At 46.4% G+C, this 22129-nt stretch overlaps 1 protein-coding gene across 2 annotated transcripts in view; it reads left to right on the plus strand.

Annotated features, from left to right (window-relative positions):
* Positions 1–11068: 11068 nt before the first annotated feature.
* Positions 11069–22129, plus strand: part of FOXN4 (forkhead box N4) — a 28148-nt gene continuing 17087 nt past the window's right edge. Inside the window, exons 1-2 of one of the 2 annotated variants that reach the window (XM_039861833.1) lie at positions 11069–11234; positions 12128–12216. In XM_039861833.1, coding sequence (XP_039717767.1) covers positions 12131–12216 — 86 coding nt within the window. In that variant the 5' untranslated portion in view covers positions 11069–11234; positions 12128–12130. The remainder of the gene's footprint in view (positions 11235–12127; positions 12217–22129) is intronic. The other variant, XM_039861832.1, reaches the window with a different exon arrangement.

The raw sequence follows: 22129 nt of genomic DNA on the forward strand, positions 1-22129 counted from the left end.
TTTATTTGGCTCATTTTTTTCATGGCATGTAACATTTATTTTCATTGTGATTAAGAACATTTAGCTGGAGCTCCGCCCTTATATTTAAGTGCATCATACAAGGTTAACTACAGGCACAAGAGCAGTATGATCTCTAGAACTTACCCATCTACAAAGCATATTTTACACCTGTTGGATAACAACTTCCCTCCCCGACCCCGGTCCCTGGCAACCACCATTCTACTCTCTATTTCTATGAGTTTGACTGTTACAGGGACCTCATGATAAGTAGAATCATGCAGTATTTGTCCTTCTGCGACCGGCTTATTTCACTTAGCGTAATGTCCTCAAGGTTGGCTAATTTCTATTCACTTTTTGGTTTGTGTTGCTATTGTGATATTGTGCACTTAAAAAAACATTTTTTAAACCCTAGTTTGTCCTTATCTTCTCAGCCAAAGGTGTACAAACACCTTACCCCATCCCACACCCTTCCAGGTCTCCCTTCCACCAGGAGTCAAATCCTTTCTGTTCTATTTTCTAGACCATAGAAAGTCTGATGGATAAATAAGGCATCGGTGACGTAACGCTCGAGCGTTTAAAACACCAACAAAGAATGAGATAGAGAGTAAAAGAATGACTTCACACAACCCCCAACAACTGGAGGAGAGAGATTTTGTACAGAAAAACAGTCCACTAACAGGGTCTCCCTTTTACTCAAACCACATGAGGATTTCATGAGTGTCAGTTCTCACTGAAGACTCTGCCTAGTGTGACCGTGTCTTCTTTGGTGACTTGAATGTCTTGGAAAAGAGAAGGAAGAAATCTGCATTTCCTGATTCTGAGGTGTATTGAGTATTCACAGCTAGTTTTCATTCATCTAAGCAGAGTAGACAGTAGGTAATCCAGGAACTCTCTTAATGTGCTTACAGAACGTAATAGCAACATACAACTACGTGCATGTTCCTTCTACCCTCCACCCTGGGGACCAACAGGCCTTGGCATCCACCTGCTTAATCTGTCTGGATAGAAAAGACACCAATGTGTCAAGAACTGGGAGGAACTGCTAATCAGGATTGTTCTGATGGGAAGCTCTGTTACATTTTCAGAGAGACAATAAAGGAGCTCTAAGACTGTGATGTTTGCTGTGATCACTGATGGGGAAGTAAGGTTAATGCACAAATTATTTTGCTTTTGTTCTCCTTTGTTTTCTTCTGATGAGGGCAGTTATGAGCAGGTAATAAAGAGCAGCTTAGTTAACAGTTACACACTGCCATGTCTGATGGTGGATCTGCTGTGGCATTCACCATCAACTTCGCACATGTTTATAGCCTGAAAAGGAATTAAAAGATCAGCACATATACCAAATAGATGAGAAATACAGTGAATATCTAGATGAGAAATAATACATTGAGCATCCAGATTAGTGCTGCCAATAGAACTTCTGGTGATGATGGTCTATATCTGTGTTGTCCAATATGGTGGCCCACATGTGGCCATCAAGCACTTGAAATGTGGCTAAAGAACCAGGAACTGAGATTTAAATTTGACTTTAATTTAAATAGCTCCATACCACTATTGACTACCATAATAGACAGTGAAGACCTAGAAGATTTAGTTGTTTTTTTCAAAATGTGTTTTCTTTCCTCCTCAGTCTTATAATAATCCAGTGGTTCTCAGACAGGAGCAACTTTGCCCCTGAAACCCAGAAGACATTTATCATCATCTGGTTTTTCCTTTTTAGTTGTCATGCTAGGGGTGGGGTGCTACTAGCATCTAGTAGGTAGAGACCAGGGATGCTGCTCAACATCCTATGCTGCACAGGACAGCTTCTACCCCCTCCCCCAACAAAGAACCATCAAGTCCTAAGGCTGAGAACCCTGACATAGGCCTTTTTTCATGGTAAACAAAGCTTTTCCTAATTTGTACAATTGCTATATTCATTTGATTAAAAAAATTTTAATTCTGGTAAAAAAAAATCCACAAAATGTACCACCTTAACCATTTTTAAGTGCCAGTTCAGTAGTGTTGTTCATTGTTGTACGGCAGCTCTCTAGAACTTTTTCATCTTTCAAAATGGAAACTATACCCATTTAATGGATATATGCCAATGTCTGAGAGACTAGGCGAACATAAGGACCAGTCATAAACCATCTCTAGAATAATCCTGAGAGGCTTACAAGTGTCCCCTCAAGACAGGATTGTGAAACGCTCAAGGAGAGTAATTGGTCCAATAGAGAGGACATGGTCTTTATCACTCAGCTGACCCATAACTATCACAAACCCCTGGATTTAGGAAAAGTAAAACCAGTGTGGGCTACACATGTCTAAAAGCAAAACAGTTTCTAGTCAGACACAGACAGAACATCCACTTGTACTTTTATGAGCTCTATAACAAAACAATTTGGAAAAAGAATTTTTAAGATAGAAGTTCATTTAGATAAAACTTTTGAGAAACACATCCTAAAAAACCAAGAGAATTGTGTTAAAGTCTTTTAAGCATCTCAGCTTTTGGGTTCTCTTTTGAGACAACTTATTCTCCTGATTGGAAAGTTATTTCTCACCTTTGCATCTGAAATCAAACCAGTGATTGGGAGGAAAACTTTGGATGTATACAGAAGTTGCATAGGAACCTAAATTACCATTGAAGTTGTATTAATTTAAAATTTCAGTGAAATTTTATAAATAGTTTAATAGAAAACAGTCTTACTTGCTTAGTTCAGAGTCCCTAGCACACACTGGTCACTTGCTGTAACATGGTCTGTATTCAAGAGCCTGTGTACAGGTGTACCATTTTCATTCTGAGTGTCAAGCATGTCATGGGGGTTTCCATCTGTGGCTCCATAGAATGATAGTTTCAAAATTAGGGGCTTTTGTACTTTTCATTTCAGGTGCAGATTAATTTCTGAAATGTAGAGCCCTCTCCAACCCTAGTCCAGGCTGTGAGTGATGACTTTCTTCCTGGTGATTGGTGAACAGTGGATACTGGTTTTGATAATGAGCTCTCTCCACTGAGCACATCTGCCGCTCCCCAGGTCCCGCTCCATTGCGAAGTTGCTCTTTAAACAATGTGGAATTTGGAAGGGTTAAAGCTAAAGACACTGAGAGAATATGTTCATATATACCCTTGGTAGGTTTCAAAGCACACAGAAGGGGCTGTAGAATGTCACATAGACTAGGTGGTGAAATACAGGCATTCTGGGGGACCTGAGTGTCCTAAACAAGTCAGGCGCTAGGACCTCCACCGTGTTCCTCAGCCGAAGTTGGGGAGGTTGGAGAGGTCTTTTTGTCCGTTACACCCAGGCATGTAATCAGCGATTGTTCCTATTGTGAGTCCCAGATTCACCATCTGTATGCTCCAAAGGGGCTGGGTGATTGTTAATACCCTGTCCCTATGGGATTAATCTGCAATTTCACACTGAATGATTTTTAAGTATAATTTGTTACAATGATACAACATTACCATTTCTAAAACAAACAGTCAGGATTGTTACCTTGTAAAGCGGAAAGTGTCCAGGAAGTGTTACATTGGAACAAGTTTGTCTTGTTTTATGTTCACTCTACTTTAGACACAAATGGAAAGATATGGGGGTGGGGGCGGGAAACTCAGTCCAGAATCTTAGTAATCAAACAGGCCACTTTTTATTACTGAGAAACAAGATCTGAAGGTACAATAGTGATGAGGCCGAAAGAAATCTGAGTAGTCCTAAAACCACTGAGTTGTTTGGTTTGCAGGATAAAGCTGCTTGCAATGAAAAATCTGAGTTTGGATTCTCTATCGAGCAAAGAACTATTAAAGGCCTTTTGTGGACAAAGGAGGAGCCCCCCAAATCAGTCTGCGCCGGCTTGAAGCATGTAAAGAATTTATTCCTTATCACCAGGCACTCTTCTTTTTCATGTATTAAATGAAAATTAACTTCCAAAGCTGAAAGTCTCTTTTTAGGAAAGGGTCCTGGGGCATGAAGTCTGAACCAGTAGCATGGCTAGGTCTGTCATCCTGGAGTTGTTGGGCGTTTTTTATACATCAAGAAGGGGTGGGGGCAGAGAGATATAAACCGTTCTGGAAGAATTTACATTAGCTATAGACAAAGAGGGTAGGAGAAGGTGACTTGGAGCCAGCAAGGAAGGAGCGTCAGCTCCTGTGAATTAGTTGTGGGCAGCAGATTGGAAAATTCATGTGCAAATAAGGAGAGGCTCCTGGGGTCAGGATAGGGAAAGCTTCTGGGGTTCGATGGCGCCCGGCTGTTTTCTCTTTTGGAATCACGGAAATAACTACCTGGAAGTTAATCCTAAATTCCAACAGATTTGCAGGAATGTGAGAAGTCTTTTGTTAGAGCTGGTCCACAGCTATTAACAAGCTAACTGTTCTGTGTTTCTCTCACGCTCTGGCCATTGTAATTTAATTTAGAACATCTCAGAAGTTTTTTCTTGTCACATGTCTTAGTTTATGACACAAAGAAGATCACTCCAATCAAGTTATAACTATGAATTTCAAAACATATTATCCAAAAGAGTATTCGTATTTGAAATCAACTCTCACCAAAGCAAAGGATGACAAACAGTGAGTTTTTTTTTTTGTCTACTAAGAAGCTTTACTATTAGATTGAAACAATTTTATTTTCCCAAACTTTTTATAGTAGGTTCAAATGTTCCTTTGATGGATCAGATGACTGAGATGTTAGATCCAGTTAGAGTTATAAGGTGGTCTGCACAGCCAGTTTGTTCAACTGAATGTTTTATTACAACTTACCCCATGAACCAAACATGTGACTTCTATGAGGACAGTTTGGGGAGGCTGCAATCCCCTGCAATGGAGCTGTATCCTGAGCAGAGGGACCTGCTCTATCCCAAGATGTGCATCATAAAGAGATGCCTAAAGCATCCTGTCCATCAAAAACTACATGGTGCAGAAAAGTAGGAGGGAGGAGTTCTACACACCACTTCTTACCCAACCCCTGACCCCATCAGGTAGAACAAAGAGAGCCTACAGCTACAGAAACACCGGCCTCACAGCATAAATAAGAACCAGGCAAGATGTCCAAAGCACTTAGCACACTGTCGAGCAGAGTAAGTTGTCCAAAAAGATTGCTGATTTTTATTAGCTACTGACAATCTCTCTGAGGTTTATGATAGCAATATGGGCACTAAGAACATTTTACTTTTGTCTTCATTCTGTCATAAGGAAAAACGGACCAGTGAAAAACATATTCAAAGATAAATGGTACAGATCTAGGCATGGAGGTTGGGTGGTAAGTAGTGGTGGGCCTGTAGCAAACTGAAGAGCATGTGACTATCCCTCTAACTAGTCAACATTCAGTCTCAACTAATGGCTATCTTGTGGGATTGTGGGCCCAGTATGGCCAACTTTAGATGTTTCAAGAAAAGCTGGAAATCCCAGCTTGAAGGATTTTTAAATGCTGGCTTCCAATTCAAGTGGTGTTTTTGTTTGTTTGTTTGTTTTTAGCCCTTGAGCCAAACAAAGCCTCTCTGTGGCTGTGTGGCCTGCAGGCCCTTGGTTCAAGATTCCCAATAGAAAAAGACATATGAGGAAAACAGAATACAGAATAGAGTGCCAGTGACTGTGCTGTCTAATAATGTAGACTCAGACTAGATGTGGAATTATAAATTGTGCCCATAATATAGATCTAGAGGCTGGAACAATACGCCCTGCATAAAGCGAGCCATAATCCTTTTGCTGTGGATGGACATGCCTTCAATTTGTAGAAAACACAACGTCTGTGAAGCCCAATAAAGTGAAGCGTAATAAAACAATGTGTGCTTGTGTACAAACGAGCCAGATTAAATCAATTATAGATTTCAGAGACAAGACAGTTTTCCCCAAACAGTGATTGCTGAATGGAATTCCCTGGTGGATAAGAGGTTAGATTAGTTCAGACTTGGATCGAGGCAGAAGGACCTTGAATGTTTCAATACCTGAAACAGCCTTGTCTTGAGGGAGCATAAACTAACTTCTCCCTGGGTACCAGGAAAAGGCTGGGTCAGACCTTTCTAATGACTCGAGAACTGTTTGGGAAACCCAGCTTCTATTGGTTTAAAAAGTTGGGACAACTTCTCAAAGTAACTTAATTGATTCTGTCCTTTATCCAGGAGAATCTAGCTACAGAACAAGGAGGACTGCCTTTAGAAATACAAAACTACCTGAAACAGTCCTGGTAAGTGCTGCCTACAAGCCTTACACAGCCTTGAAAGATGGGTGTTGTTATTCCTTTTATAGAGATGAGAAATCAAAGATATGAGGAAAGACTCACCCCGAGCTCCTCAGCTAGGGAGGGACAAGGGAGACACAGCACTGAGACTTGAGCCCTGGTTGGCCTCCCAGCTGGCCACCAAGAAGCCCTTCTCTCACAGTGCAGCCTCCACACTTAAAGGATCTGCGAAGAATGGTTTTGAGTAATTCACATGGAACTGCTATGTTAAGAAGACAGGGGTCATTTGTGTTCCAAAAATAAAAGGTGCTGAAGGTTAAGATGATGCCAAACAAGTTGCTAGATCTTTTTTGATTCAGAAGATTATGTTTTTCAGGGCCTGATGAGTATCAGTTAGCATTATAAAAATGTAGATAATCAGTAATACTGGCTAAGAGAAGGTCAGCTTTTTAAAACATTTTTATTGTAGGTGCCCGTTTTAGTCTCTAAATTCTTTGTTTTGTGCTTTTAAAGTTAAGCCAAACAGAAAGATGACTGCCCAACGGTTTCATTGTGGTCATTACCAGGACAGAGACATTAGAATTAAATAATCCTGTATCAAGTTTTTTCTCGAAGTATTAATTTTTGCACTTATGCATTATTGCAATTAGATATAAATTTAATATTTGTTAAAGCAGCAGGTACTAGATTGTCCACAGTCGATAGAAAATACGCTATTTATGTATATGGGCTTGGCACTGAAGTTCAAGGATGAGATACAGAATACCATAGAACTTTGGCACTGGGTGGGCCTCAGAGGTCTAATCCAAGTTGTCTCAGATTTGTGAATCCTCCTGTACCCGTGCTCATTCTCTCCTGGGTCGATGGCACTTTCTACCATCAGAGAGAACAGGCCGGCCTGCAATCACTCTAATTGTTAGAAAGATGTTCCTTATATTGATGAAAATAAGCCCTGGAACCTACAACCTGGTGATCTTAACTGTTTTTGTGGGGTCACAGACCAAAACAAACCTCTGGTTTTTATTTCATTCAAAAATGAAAATCCTCAAAAGAAAATAACTTTGTCATAAGGAACACCTAGACATATTGCCAAGACTGACGACTAAATGAGATTATAACAAAGGGATGCAGAAAAAATTTTGAAAAAACAAAGATCCTGCGACTTAGTGCACATTCACAGGTCACACTCTTTAATAGGTTTAATATTATTAGCTACCAACCACCCTTCTGAGGAGCAGGACAGGACAATGGTTGAAGTGGACCTGGGAGGAGGCAGGAGGATATCATGGAGCAACGAAAACATTATAGTATTTCCTTCCTGGTAACATCCAAGGCTTTAGCATCCTTTTGTTAAATAAGATGTGTGACAATCATAAGCAGTAGTTCCTCTACAAACGCGCTCTCAAAGAGAACCATAATACACTGATCGGTCATGCTAAGAGGAGCAAAGATCAGTGACTAGTGGTCTTTCGCTGTCTCCCACAGGTAAAAGCAGTCTGTGCTCCCATCTTCAGAAGCTATGTTTAGTCATTATACAGTGGCTTTACAGTGCTTCAGAACCTTACACCTCATGAAATCAGAATCAGAAATTACTTTTTAGAGGTGACGTGACCCTTGGAGAGTGAATACTGCGTAAGTGTTCCATTGAGAACTTTCTTGTAAGAAAATGCAACTTCATTAGTTTCTAGTGATTGACAAAGCAAGAAAAAAAATTTTTAAGTTTGTAAATCTCCAGAGTATGTATTGTGTGCCAGTCACAGTCCAGGGGGTTGCAGCCTAAAGGGGCTGTTCCAGAATAATCGTTCCAAAAAAATACTTTGATATATTTCTGCTTCACTGACATGGCCTTCAGCTCGCTATTCCAACCAGTGGTCAGAAAAGAGAACTGATTATTATTACAAATCGTATATTCCTGACCACACCTGCTTTCCCTCCTCACTATCAGAAAACACTCAGAATAAGCAAAATGAATGAATGAATGAATGAATGAATGAATGAATGCAAAGAACTTAGGAAAAAGGAGAAGAAATGGTCCTGGCCTGTAATAAAATCAAGCTTCTTCATGATCAAAGAAAGCCTGCTTTAAACTTCAGTTTAAAGTGAGTTAGTAGTTTCGTAGTTTTTAATCTTTCAATATGAACACTGTAGCTACAGATTGCATATGAGAAACTGGTCTTGCCACTTATGACTGAGCTGTTTTAAGCTTATTCTCAATATCATAAACAAATATTTCTTACGTAGCCACGGATACCCCAGCTCTGAGCAGACCAGGGAGATAACCATACCACTCTACCATCAAAATTTCAGAAATACAAGCCCGAATTAGAGCATTTTCTACTACATCAAACCACAGAATAAACAGAAAAGCCACATATCTATTGCTTTTGCTCCCTTCTGCAAAAGTCTGATGAACCGGTTTTCTTTTTAGCCTTGTGGAAATCTTGCTATCAGGGAAGCAGCTTCCTCCGCAAAAGCGGGACCCATCCGAGACTTTCCCCAGCTAGAAATATATGCTAAGGTGCTATATAGCTATGGAAACAGGTAAACTTCATATTCTTTAATTTAAAAAAATAAAGAAAAAAGGGTGTTGGCCATCTTTTACCTAGGTAAGGAGATCACCTGGTACAGGTAGGTGTCGACACTTACTTGATCATAGAATCAACCTGAGACACTTGTTAAAAAGTAAAGGATTCTCAGCTCTTCCCTTTTATGGTTCTGATTTTACCTCCAAGTGACAGAATTCAGTAGGCTTGAGAAACATCGTACATTTATAAAAGGGACAAAAAATGCATTAATCTAACAAAAGAGGGGTTTCTGCTAAGTACCTGATTTTCAGAATAACTCCAACAGTAGATGTTCGAGTGACAATATTTTCAGCACCCAATCCTGAAGTGAAGAACTCAAAATCTCAATTCTTTAGTGAAATGACCACAGTTGCCAGCCAAAAATCCATGCAGAAAAGCCAAGTTCTCAAGGAAAAGAGGCGGCTTTGAGGGCTGCTCAGAACATCCTAAATTTCTATTTTTTTAAATGTCTTTTAATGAAGGGTCCTTGCTCTTCCTTTCCATAATGCATGAGCCTACAGAACTCACAGACCGAATGCCTCTTATTTAAAAAGCTGTATGGAATCCATCAGCTTTCAGAAGAGAGACTTTCTTTACAAATATAAAAATTATCCCTTAATGAAAAGGGCTGTTACTTCAAAAGGAAGTTGTCAAGTCACTCCATTTACTTACGACTCCATTAAAGATTAATGGAAATAAACCCAAATGCTTTGAGTATGTCCAACTTAACTGGTGAATTAATTGTAAGCCATTCAGGGACACTCAAAACATTGTAAACTGCCTTTATAATCATCAAAATACAACATGTAAATATATGCAGGTCGGAGAGAGATGAAAACTGAGAAAGTTTTATGACCATGACCTTAACTAACATCTGTAAATTACATCCCCTCCCCCAGAGAATGCAAGCTGATCTATTTACTCCTGGAAGAGAAGAAAGGAGTAAGGGCTCCCAGGTGCTACAAGAAAACCATTCAGGACATGGACCAGCGCCAAGGTCACAGCTCACCTGAATGGAAAATGAAATCCAGGTACACCCGGGAAAGGCTTCCCAGCCACAGGTGCGGATACAGGGTTTCCCTGCCTGCTACCGGATACATAACACATAACATGAGGACAGCCTCAAGAAACCCAAGAAAACTTGAATGCAGGGGTCTGACATCCACATGTGGGCACATGGCCTGTGAATTCTCCAAGACCTAGGTTCGAGTCCCGCCTCTGACAGTTCCTGGCCGTCTGCTCTTGGTTCATTCATTATGGCTCAGAGAGTCAGTTTCCCCCGTCTGCAAAAAGGGGCCTATCTTAGCCCCTGAGGGGCTGGTGTGAACAATAAACGAGGCAGCAGAAATAAATAAGTAAATAAAGGGTGAATGTGCCTATTATTATTGTTGTGACCATGGCAAATTATTCCAACGGACGCTCAAGAGCGAGGAGGCCGGAAATGCAAACTTTCTCAGGGGATCAAACTAATCAAGCCCCCTAAAGGGACTGGGGAGACCTTTGTCCGCGCTCGGCCCCGCCCGCCGCCCGCAGTCCGCGCCACCTTTCCCGCGGCGGGCGCCGGGAGGGGCGGGGCGGCCGGCCGCGCGGGCCCGGCGGCGGCGAAGGCGGGAGCGCGGGCGCACCCGCGGGCGGCAGCCCCCAACGGCTCGGCTGGCTGGGATCGCGGCTCCCAACCCGGAGCGCCGCAGCCGCAGCCGCAGCCGCAGCCGCAGCCGCAGCCGCAGCCGCGGGCCCGGGCCGCCGCTCAGCACTGCCGCGCTCGCTCGGGGTCCACTCGCTCTCCACGTGGGCCGGGGGGACGCAGCGTGCAGACCCCGGGCGCCCCCCGCACCCGCCCGCAGCGCTCCGCCCGGCCCCCCCTCGCGGCCCCGGCAGGTGGAGGCGCCCGGCGCGAGCGCTCCAGCCCCGCTGTCCCCTCCCGCCCCGCGTCGCGCGCCAGACCGCGCGGGCGCAACTTTCTTAAAGGGACAGGTGGCCGGAATCCGAGTGTACCTGGGGCCGCGATTCGGCCTCCGGTCCGGTTGTCCCCGCTTTAGGGGAGAGACGAGGTTGCAACAGATCTCTCCACCCACCCACCTACTCCCCATTACCCCAACCCCGACGCAGTGACGGATTGCAAGTTTTAATGCACCCAGCATCCTTTTACAATTTAATTCTTTTGGCCTAAATCGCCCTTCCACTGCTACTCAACGCAGTTGCTGGCACTGTGGGCAAAGTGTTCCTACCCTGGAGCCCCACCCCACCTGGAGTCCCGGGGTGTGCAAAGCTTGATGCTGCTGGGATACGCCCTCTGCAATCCCCTTGACCCTGCCCTGTAACTGACCCTAGGGGAAAAAGCCCCCCGCACGGCTACTGCGCATGCTCTGAGCTGGACAGCTCCAGAGAGGGAAATTTAAAAACGGTTCTTGCTGCGACGGCGGCCAAATTGCAGAAGGCGAGGGGCGAGCGCGAGGGTGTATCCCTCCGAAACCCTCGCCCGCCCCAGGAGCGCCGGTAGCGGCGGCCCGGCGAGGATCCGCTCCAGGTACCGCCTTTCAGGGTCGGCTTTGCTCCCTCCTCCCGGACAGTGCCCTGCATTGCATTTCCAGGGTGGAGACAGGCGCAGGAGCTGTGGGGGCTGCCTCTCTCTGCTCCCCCATTTTCCTTCCGGGGAGTACCTGAATGACTTTTGGGGCTGCTCTGAGAGTTTATGGTGGGTGTCTGTGTACATTTCAGGTTCGGAGTTTGAAAAACTTAGGGACGATCTCTTTTCTTAAGGCTGTGTTTGTGTGTGGCCAGGGTGGGGTGGGGGTTGGATTGGTTTTCCGACAAGGGCATGTGGCATTTCTGAAGGCATTCCTAGGGCGGGAGCCATGTGGGATTATTCCCTTTGCAAGTGGGAATTTGGCTTCCCCAGAGAAACATACGTGACACATCAAGCCGTCCTTTTTCGTTTATTTTTTATTTTCAAAGTGATCATAACTGAGCTGCAGTTGAACATACTAGGCTTGGAAGGGAATCTGATTTTCTGATTCCTACTTTGCGAACCCACATTTTCCAAGACTTGACATTTAGATTCTAGAGCCTCCCTCTGCCCTTCCCCCATTAATTAGAAAGAACCTGGAATTTCATTCTATTCTCTTCAATTGCTTCTAAAACCCTGTAGAATTGCCCTGGGAAAGTGACCTGTGACGCCCAGCAATCCTCTACTTTCTTTCTTTCTTTCTTTCTCTTTCTTTCTTTCTTTTTTCTTTCTTTCTTTCTCTTTCTTTCTTTCTTTTCTTTCTTTCTCTCTCTCTCTTCCTTTTTTTTTCTTTTTTAAATATTCTGTTAGTTGTTTGAGCTCCATCCTTTCTGAATTGTGGGAAAACTGTGGGTTTCTGCCCTGTCCACATCGTTGCTCATGGGAGCTTTGTTTTCTGCTTGTCTTTCCCCAAGGAGATGATAGAAAGTGACATCTCATCCATAATGTCAGGAATTATTCGAAACTCAGGGCAAAATCACCACCCCTCTCCACAGGAATACAGGTGAGGGCTTCAACAATAACCAACAATATATTTTGTAATTGTTTAAAGTGTATATGTGCTGTTTATGGTTTCTGAAAACTATTACATTCAATCCTGAGATTTTGTGGGAGATCTAGAAATTCTTGATTTCAAGATTGATCTCTGTGAGGGTGTTGTGCCTGTGGGCTCGTGGCCTGGGGCAATGGGACCACTGAATCCCTGCAGACTTTTGTCCCCTCCAGGAGAGGTCCTCTCCTGGGTTAGAGACTGGGTTAGGATGTGAATGTTAAGACAACAACAGCAGCTATTGCCTTCCCTCCAATGGCCCTAATGGGGCTCCAGGAAATTCCCCCAAACGCTTTTTTTGGGGGGAGGATTGACTTCTTTTCTCCTTGGATGTTGGAAAAATTGTGAATTAAAATTCCTGGGTTCTTAGCCTGGTTGTATGACTTTCAGCAAGTCCCTTGCCCTCTCTGGGCTTCTTCCTCTTCAGTTAATGATGCTCTTGAATTAGATGGTCTTAAGGTCTCTTCTCGGTCTCCTTTATTGGAAGAATAAATTAGATGGAGACTGAGGCCAAAATAAATTATTTCTTGAGACTGGATGAAGTGAGATACAAGTGTGTGTATCTTTTTCATCTTTTTTTATCTTCAAACCTCAGACCTAGAGAGGCCCTTAGATGAGTAAATCGGTCCAGCCCCCTTCTTTTACAGATGGGGAAACTGAGGTCAAGAGAGGAGAAGGGGCTTGTCCAAGGTGACACGGTAAATAAGAGAGAGGAGAAGAAAAAAGGAAGGACCTGGAGTTCCTCCCAGCTTCTCTCCCTCCAGCCGGGGTCCGCGCGGGGCTGGGCTACACTGGTTCCCAGCCCTCCCCACCCCATGGCAAGCACCATACTCATGGGTTGAAGGGTACAGCCCAGATTATGGAGTGGGAGACAGGACAGAGGCTGGCCTGGGAAAAGCAGGCTGTCACCTCAGACCACCCCCACGGACCCCTGGGGCCACTGCAACTCACCAGCAGTGCCTTGTGGGGCAACAGCAGAGGACTGCTGCTTCCTGAGAGCTATGGGTCCGGAGGCTGCCTTCTGAGACCCAAATAAGGACACATATTCAAACAGGAATTTGCCGAGAGTCTGCTGTATGTGGAGCTGGGATGCCAGATGTGGGCCAGGCACCCAGCGGTTTGTTAGCACCTACTGCCCTCACTCACTTCAGCCTGGGAGGCTGCTTCGATGAGTCCTGTTGTACAGGTGGGGAAACTGAGGCTCAGAGCAATGAAGTGGCTTTTCCCAAGATCAAACAACCAAAGACCTCTGGGCTTCCCTCCAATGCTGAATGGGTTTAAATAATGACAAGTGAATTGGGAGCAGCCTAAGGGTTAGGAGCTTGGGCTCTGGAGTTAGAATCCCAGTTCTCTGGCTATGTGGAGCTCTCTGAGCCCCAGTTTCCTCATCTATAAGACGAGGATAGAAATATTACCCACTGCATGAGTACAATATAAAGACTGAATAACAATGTCTGACTCTGCCACTTGCCAATTGTATGATCGTGGGCAAATCCTGGGTGCCTGGCCTTTCTTATCCACGTGGATTCAGGGCTGTCTTCTTATATTAAAGAGCTAGCATATCCAGAAGGCAGAATAACATCGTCATCATCATCTCATCATCATCATCATCATCATCATCATCATCATCATCATCATCATCACTGGTGGTTTCTTAACATTTTAGTAACTGCTGGCCCTGTGCCACAACCACCCCATCAGAGTAGCACTATTGTGCCCACATAGGAAATGAGGAAAACAAGCATCAACCAGATCAAATGGCTTTCTTAACAAGATGACACAGCTAGTTTTGGGTAAAGTGAAAACTTGAACCTCAGGCTATCGCACCCAGAGGGTATTGTGGCTACCGCACCCCGTCGGTGAAGAGTACAGGTGCAAGAACAAAGTAAGTTGCTCTACCACCTTGCAGCTGTGTGACCCAGAACAAGTCACTGACCCTCTCTGTTCCTCAGTTTCTTCATCTGTGCAATGGAACAATGAGAGGACCCAATTCACAGGTTATTGAGAGGATTCTGTGCCTCCATCTAGAAAAGGCCTGGAACAGAGTGCTTTCTCATGGAGGAGGAGCTTTTATGATCATGCAGCCACCCCCCTGCCCCTTCCAACCACTCCCATTTTTCTCCCCACATAATAGCCCCGGAGAAGTTTATGAGCTTCTGATCCCCCCTCCCACATCTCCATGAATGGTTCCAAGGACCACTCAGGCTGCCGGTCCTGCCTGGTTCCAGCCCCCATCCAGCCCTCCACTAAGCTGCCTGCCACTCCATCCCCAGGGGCCAAATTTGGCCGTTAACTTTCAATGGCTGTGTGCAGGGAGGTGGAGGGAATGGGCAGCAGCTGGAGGCTGCCCTGTCTCCAGGGAGCTGTCGGGAGTCAGTGTCCTGGCCTAAACAGCAAACTGGCAGCAGTCTCCCCACCTGCAACACTGTGGCCAGGGGCCAGGGGGTGGGGGCAACCCTGACCTCCTGGGCAACAGCAAACAGCACTTGCTCAATGTGGGTTAGCCGGTTTCCCCTTGGCTCAAAGGCTAGGAGAAGAATCCACTCTTAAAGTTACTGAAAAATGGAATAATCAAGCACCTACTGTGTGCCAGGCACATGCTAAGCTCCTTAGCAAGTGCACTATCCCATTTCATCTTTATAGAAACAACCGTGTTATAGGTGCTGGCAATATCCCAATTTACAGCCAAGGATGCCAGGGCCCGGAGCCATGACTTGCCCAAAGGCATGCATTCAGGGAGAGTCAGAACTGCAAATATTAACTACCTGCCCCAACTTTTGGAATTTGTTCTAGAGGTCAAGTCCAACAACCTCCTTTTACAATTTGGGAAACTGAGGCCTAGGGAGGCAAGAGAAGGCAGGCTATTGGCAGCTCGGACCCTCACGTTCTTCCAGGGCCATGTGGCTCAGTGGTTCTCCTTATAAATCTTTGTGCCCCAGACCCTTAGTCCCTCCTCTAAGAAATGAGGTGACCTTGGGCAAAACCCTTCTCCTCTCTGGAAGGTGGTTTTCTCATCTTCGAACCATACTGCGGGGCGCACAGTAGATACTTAATAAATATTCATTGGGTGGATGGATGGTTCAATGAACATCGTGAAAAATAATATGTCAGTGGAAATGCAGGAAGGCTGTAGGCTCAAAGGATGAAGTCCTGTTGCATGGACCAGGACAGGCAGACACCACCTGCCTGCCCTCTTAAGCCCCCACTGAGCTGTGTAAGGGGATGGTTTAACCCCCATAACAGTGTGGCTCCACCCATGAGCCGTAACATCCTTGCAGGGGGTTGGGGGCTCCATCTGTCAGGGGCGTGTCTATCCCAATATCTTTACAACTCTTCACCCTCAGGGTGCCAGAACAGCTCCTCAGGGCGCCTGTGGGCAAGGAAGAGAAGTAACTTTCTTGAGGTCCAGCCCTCCTTTGGGGTCTTGTAGTTCCACCCCTATAAATGTGTGTTCATGAGCGTGTGTGCACACACACACACACCCACACACGCCAAGTCCCAAGGCAAATCCTAGAAAGGGAAGTTTCTCTTTTCCAAATTCCTAATCAAATCGTTTCACATTATACTCGCTCTTGGCCCAGGTGGGAATTTCTGAGCTTGCTAAATTGCTTTTGATTTTCTTTTTCCTGGAAACAGTTACAAAGGCTATTACAAAAGATATGTTAGCTAAACAAACACCTCCGTGAAATGCTTAATCCCTTTTGTGTAAAAGTTGGATTAGAAATAAGAACAGTTTGTGGTGACGTAACAGTTTCTTACTAACCACATCTGGAGAAGGCAGGTGAAATTTCTTCTTGTAACCAGGGCAGATGTGATGTCCCAGGGAGGGCCGCATGTACCTCTGCACTGCTGAGATGGTGAGCTGACCCCCAGAGACAATATTTTCTGGGCAAACCCCTCCCAGGGACCATGCAAGGCAAGAGGAAAGAACACAGTGGGAAGGAAGAAAGAAACGTGGTTTGAGTACCTGCTGTATGCGGGGCCCTGTGTTACAGTTTCTCTGATCTTATCCTCATGACTGCCCTCTGTGGTTGAAATCATTATCGGTCCATTTTACAGATGAGGAAACTGAGGCACAGAGAGGTGAAGTGACTTGCCTAAGGTCCCACAGCTGCAAAGGGGTTGAGATGGGATTTGAACCCCAAAACGGATGGTCCTTCCACTGCACAGTTGCTGCATCAGCTCTAAGGAACACCAAGCTAGGAAATAAAGGGTTCGATGCAGGCTCTAGACTTCAGCCCTGTAGGCAAAGATCCCCACAGGAACTGTAATCCATGCACAAATATGCGTGGCCCCTGCCAGCTCCTCAGCGAGTGCATCTTCCCATTTCACCTTTCAACAGGACAGTGACCGTGGGGTCCAGTTCACCTTGGGTGGACAAATATTTGTGGGCTGGTCACTGAGTCTGCAATCAGGTGTGAGACAAAGTCATCCCTGTCCTCTAGGAGTTTAGCATCTAGAAGGCAGAGATAGATGAGAAGAGATGCCTGAGTGAAATTAATGGGTGATCTCAGGAGTCTATGCTGTGTGTAGACATTAATGGCCTGAATCATTCTGGGCATGAAAGACTGGGAGACTGGTCTGGGAGGGCTTCCTGGGGGCGGCGGTGTGTAAGCTGGGCAGGAAATAAATAGAGATTGGGGAATGCAAGATAGGTTGGGGCTGGGCTAAGGGATCTTTCCTCCCTCTCCTGCTCCAGCAGGTATGTAATAAAGCCCAGAGGGTGCCGGCTTGGTGCTGAGTGGTGAAAAAAACAGAAGGTCTCCCATCCTTGCCCTCTTAGAGTGGAAAGAGTAGAAACACGTATATAAATGAATACTTTGTTGCAAAATGCTAAATGTTCTTCAGAACACAAGAAGGACCACTAGGGTTAGGGGGCGGCCAGGAAGGATTTCTCAGAGGAAGGGACATTTAGGCTGAGAAAGAGTCATCATGAGAAAGAGCCAGCCATGAATGAGTACATGGAACAGCATTCCAGGCAGAAGGAACAGCAAGTGCAAAGAGAGCTTAGAATGTTTGAGGAACTGAAGGATAAAAAGGTTTGCTAGAGCAGAGGGGATGGGAGGGAACAGAAGGGAAGGAGATAGCTAGGGGCCAGGTCATGGCAAGAAGCTGGACTCTTACTTCCCTGGCTGGTTTTAAGGACAGCAACAAGTTCTGATGCCCCTATCGAAAGGCCACTCTGGCTGCTGCTGGGTGTTTCACAAACACTTCTCTAGCACTTGAGCCAAACACTGTACCGTGCTCTTCCCATGGTTTACTTACTAAGAGGCAAGCCCTGTTATCATCTCTGTTCCACATACGAAGAAACTGAGGCTCAAAGGCATTGGGTCATTTGCCCAAGGACCCCCATTAGGAGTGGAGCCAGAACTGGACTTCAAGTCTCCCTGGGCTCGCCCCTCCCGTGCCCTGCTCTCCCAGCTCATCTTCCATCCCTCCAGCAACATGACTGATTAATTAAGGACATGGTTAATTAACATTGTCAGATTGGTCCCTCGGTCAGTATAGGATGGCAACCATAGACTCTACCGGTGTCTCGCTTTGCCCAGGGCCACCGCAGAGTCCCCTGGCCATGGCCCTGTCACCACGGAGGCACCTAGAAAATTCTTCTAAAAATGGTATGATGGCAATTTGCCCTTCCTGCCCACAGCCAAACTGGCAGAGTGGCCCAGCGAGGAGGCTACAGGGTGGGTGATTTAAATCTCAGCTCCTTTGCTGACACGCTCTGTGGCTGAGGGGCATCTTTTCCCCTTTCCGGGCCTCAGCCATCACACCTGTGAAAAATAAGTAGCCATCCCACAGGCTGTCAGGAGATGGGGAAGGTGCAGAGAGCTAGGAAGGCGAGCAGGAAGGTAGGCACGCCACGGGGCACACCTCTCCTCCTTTGTGTTCTAGGTCAGTTAGAAAGTCCTCTCCTTGGACAGAGGGAGATTTGTCTGCTTTCCAGAACAAGGCCTGGCAATTAGGAGTTCGGGAAATATTTGTGGAATGAATCAAATGCTTACTGAGGGTTGGACACTCTGCTGGTGGCTGTCCCCACCAAGGCCGCTTCACGCTGAATCCATACTCTTCAGAGGATGTTTACAATAATATGAATTGCTACCATGAACTGCACATTGACGTGCTGGACGCTTCACCTTCATTGTCTCATTCACTCTTCATGATACCCTGTGAGATAGGTATAGGTGTCAGCATCCCCATATTGCAGATGAGCAAACTGAGGCAGATGACTACAGACAAGTCCCACAGCTATTGAGTGATTGGATGGGATTCAAACCCAGGCCTGGCTGACCCTAGAGCCTACACTTGCAACCAGAACACTGAATTGCCACAAAAAGAGCAATGAGGGACCCCATGGCCCATGGTCCCCAGCTGAGATGTGCTCAGAATGTGGCATTGCAGAGGGCTTGGCCTTCTGATGAGCCCAAAGCCTTCTGAGCAAAACTCACAAGGGCACACAAGGAACACATGTGGTGATTAGCACATAGGAGGCACTCAGAAGATGGCGGCTGGGTTATGACACTGATGACAGAGCATTATTCTGTTGTTGATTTTCCCAGGATAGCGCCTTGCTCCTAGCTAGGGTGTACCCTCTCTTGGACAGTCCATGCTCTGACTCCTTCAGAATGGGGCTAAACCCTTCAGTTTCCCCCCACTTCAGAGGTGGGCTGTCCACCTCTACATTCCCCACCCTGGATGGAACTGAAGGCTGTGGGTTCCACAGAGATGGAAGGGGCTCAACTCCCTGCATTCCAGGTGGAGAAATTGAGGCCCAGGGAGGGTCAGATGGGAGGTGCTGGGGCAGGTACCTGGACCGCTGCCAGGAGGCTGCTGAGGCAAGTTCACCTGGCGTGGCCTCACCTTTCCTACCTGTGAGAGGGGGTGATGATACCCATTGGGGTGTGTGTATGTTTTAATAATGGAAAGATGGATATGGCTGAGCTTTGAAAAGGAAGAAGTACCTCCGTGTGGGGTGGGGAGCTGTGGATGAACTACTGAATCCAGAAAGGAACTCTGAATTCTCAAATGTCTTTTTATTATTTTTTTTGCCCAAAAAGCTTTCCACTTACTAATGCGACTCCCCCCCGCCCACCCTGCCCCCATCAGTGACAAATCCCTCAGTTGGTTGAAAAGGATGCATTGTCATGGTCACCTAAGGACCCTGAACTAATTTTTAACCTGCCTTTTCAGAGAAGACTAGATGCTTCATCGGATCTGATGCTTAGCTTAACTGAACTGTCAATGGACAGGTGCCATATTCTCCACAGCCACTTTACTGTACATGCTACTATTATGCCCCTTTTATACAGGAGGAAACTGAGGCCTAGGGCAGGTGAGTTTACCTGCCCCAAGTCACACAGCCAAGGAGTTCAGGCCCAGGCTCACCTGCCTTGGGGTTCCTGCCCGCTCCTAACCACAGTGCCACTCTGCCTTCCCAGAGCCCTAACGACAGTGAGGCCCTGGGGGAACCTCTGCTCAGCCATTGCTGCTTTACAGATGGGGAAACTGAGGCCTGAAGAGAGAAAGAAGCTTGCCCAGGGCATAGGACTTTGGAAATGCAATTTAGCCGCACACCGCTCCCAGGAATTATAGGGTCTTTGCGTCGGAAGGGATCTTGCAGGCTGCTTGGGCTCATCTTTCACCACCAGGGGCCTCACAAGTCATCCCTTGGCTCCTGCTTGCATGCTCCTGGGACAGAGAACTCACTACTTTGTTTGTTGCCTTGGTACACGGCTCCCTGTTTTAGAGTCCTTCCCTGTAATTTCCTCACTGGCGGGGTGGCCTGGGAGAAACCTTTTTAAGGAAACGTACTAAAACTCAAAATTCCATGAAATCGGCTCCTGAAATTTCCAAACCTAAATCAGATTTCTACTTATATTAAGCCAATGTAGAAACACCACAGATTTTTCCATTAAGATCGAAAAGAATGTTCCAGACCACTGTGGCCTAGTGGAACTTTCTGTGATGATGGAAATACTCCATATTTGCCCTGTCCACTATGGCAGCCACTGGCCACGAGTGGCCACTGAGCAAGTGAATGTGGCTGACACAAAAACTGAATCTGTAATTTTGATTTTAGTGAATTTAAATTTAAGTAGCCACACATGGCTACCTATTGGATAGCACAGTGGTAGAATTTTCTAGAATTCACAGAGCACATATCTTCACCCATTCCTCATAGGGCAGGGAGAAAGGACAGTAGAGTCGTAATCAACCCAGTCTCTGGCTAGGAGACCTTAACCACAGGTTTGTCCTGACCTCAGTGTCCCCATGTGGTGATCAGAAGACAATAATGTTAATACTTGCCTGATAAAGCTCTTGAGTGTTTGACATGTGACCAAAAGTGTAACCCCTTTAGCTCAGGGCTGGCCACACACCAGGGGCTCGCCCATCCCAAGCCGTGGCCACAGGCTTTCACCCTGCCTGACCCTGAGGACAATGCGGGTGGAGCATCTGGAAAGCTTAGAACTATTTGCTCATTTGTCCAATCTATGAGGACTTATTGAGCACCACTATGTGCCCCAGCCCTGTGTTAGGCTCTGGGGGTATGGCTCCTCCCTTAAGGGGTATCAGCATCAGGGTCACCTAGGGCTTCCTGCACTCAGCAAGGAACTCAGGCCTTGTCCTAGCCTCTTCCCTGCCAGACCTGGGGGTGCAGCCCCTGACCCCCTGGGGACATTAACTAGGCTCAGGAGAAGGTGGAGGCTTGTGTCCAACTAAGGAGCTCCCTGGGACTCAGAGAAATGGGGATTCAGCTGAGAGGACACTAAAGGTACAAAGGGGGAGAAGGAAGGCATCCTTTGTGAGAGGGAACAGGAGGCACAGAGGAAGACACAGGAATTGTGTTAAAGGAGTCGGGATCAATAACGCACCCCAGGCTGCAGGGCTGGTCACACACTATGCCCGTGTTAGAGCATGGGGTCACCTGAGCCAGCTGCAGGGCAAGGTGGGGGCCATGACTTCCAAGCACTGGGTGTTTAGGAATCACCAGAGGTTGGGGGATGCAGTAAGTACAGGTATTGGCTTTATCCCCAGAGAGCCTAATTCAGTGGCTCTGGGCAGCCCTGGTGGTGGGGACACAGGATAGATGATGTGTGGGATGGAGATGGGTCTGTTGGAGATTGGGAGGCCCTGGATGCCACATCAGCGGGGGAGGAGGAGAAGATGGATGCTTATTAAGAGCCTGCTATGGGGGCTTTGCCTTCTTTGTCATCGCCCTCATTTTGCAGATGAGGAAACTGAGGCTCAGGAAGGTTTGGAAATGCATCTGATGTCACCAAACAGGAAGAGTAGGGCCAGGACTTCATCTCAGGGCCCCTAGGCACAGTAACAGAGAAAGAGAGGGGTGGGGGGCTCACACACAGAGTGACACAGACACATTCACAGAGGCACAGAGAGGACAGAGAGACACAGAAAAGTAGAGCATGGGAGAGAATCAGAGACAGGGAGATGGGAGCGATGGGGACCAGGTGAGGTGGCAGAGGAGCAGACGGAAAAAGTAGGGTCTTTGAAGTCCGATTCTTGTTGCTTCCTCTGGAAGTGACCCCAGGCGGGCAGGCATAAGTGACACGGTGAACTGGAGTTAGGAGCTGGGTTTCCTCCTCACTCAGAGATTGAAGAGACAACCCCAGATCAGGGAGCAGGACAGGTCTTGGGCGACCCCAGGGCAATGGGGTTGGTGAATGTTCTATTGTTTTCTAGCAGAAGAGAAATTCACTCAGGACACTGGCACAGGGACACAGACACATGGATACACACACACACACACACACACACACACACCAGGCAATAAACCCAAATCCTCACAGATGACAGGATGGTTCACAAAGCCACTTCACCTCCACACTAGCATGCAGTATGCCAGTCT

This window comes from Pteropus medius, unplaced genomic scaffold, assembly GCF_902729225.1.
Source record: "Pteropus medius unplaced genomic scaffold, Ma_sr-lr_union100, whole genome shotgun sequence".
NCBI classification, from domain to species: Eukaryota; Metazoa; Chordata; class Mammalia; order Chiroptera; family Pteropodidae; genus Pteropus; species Pteropus medius.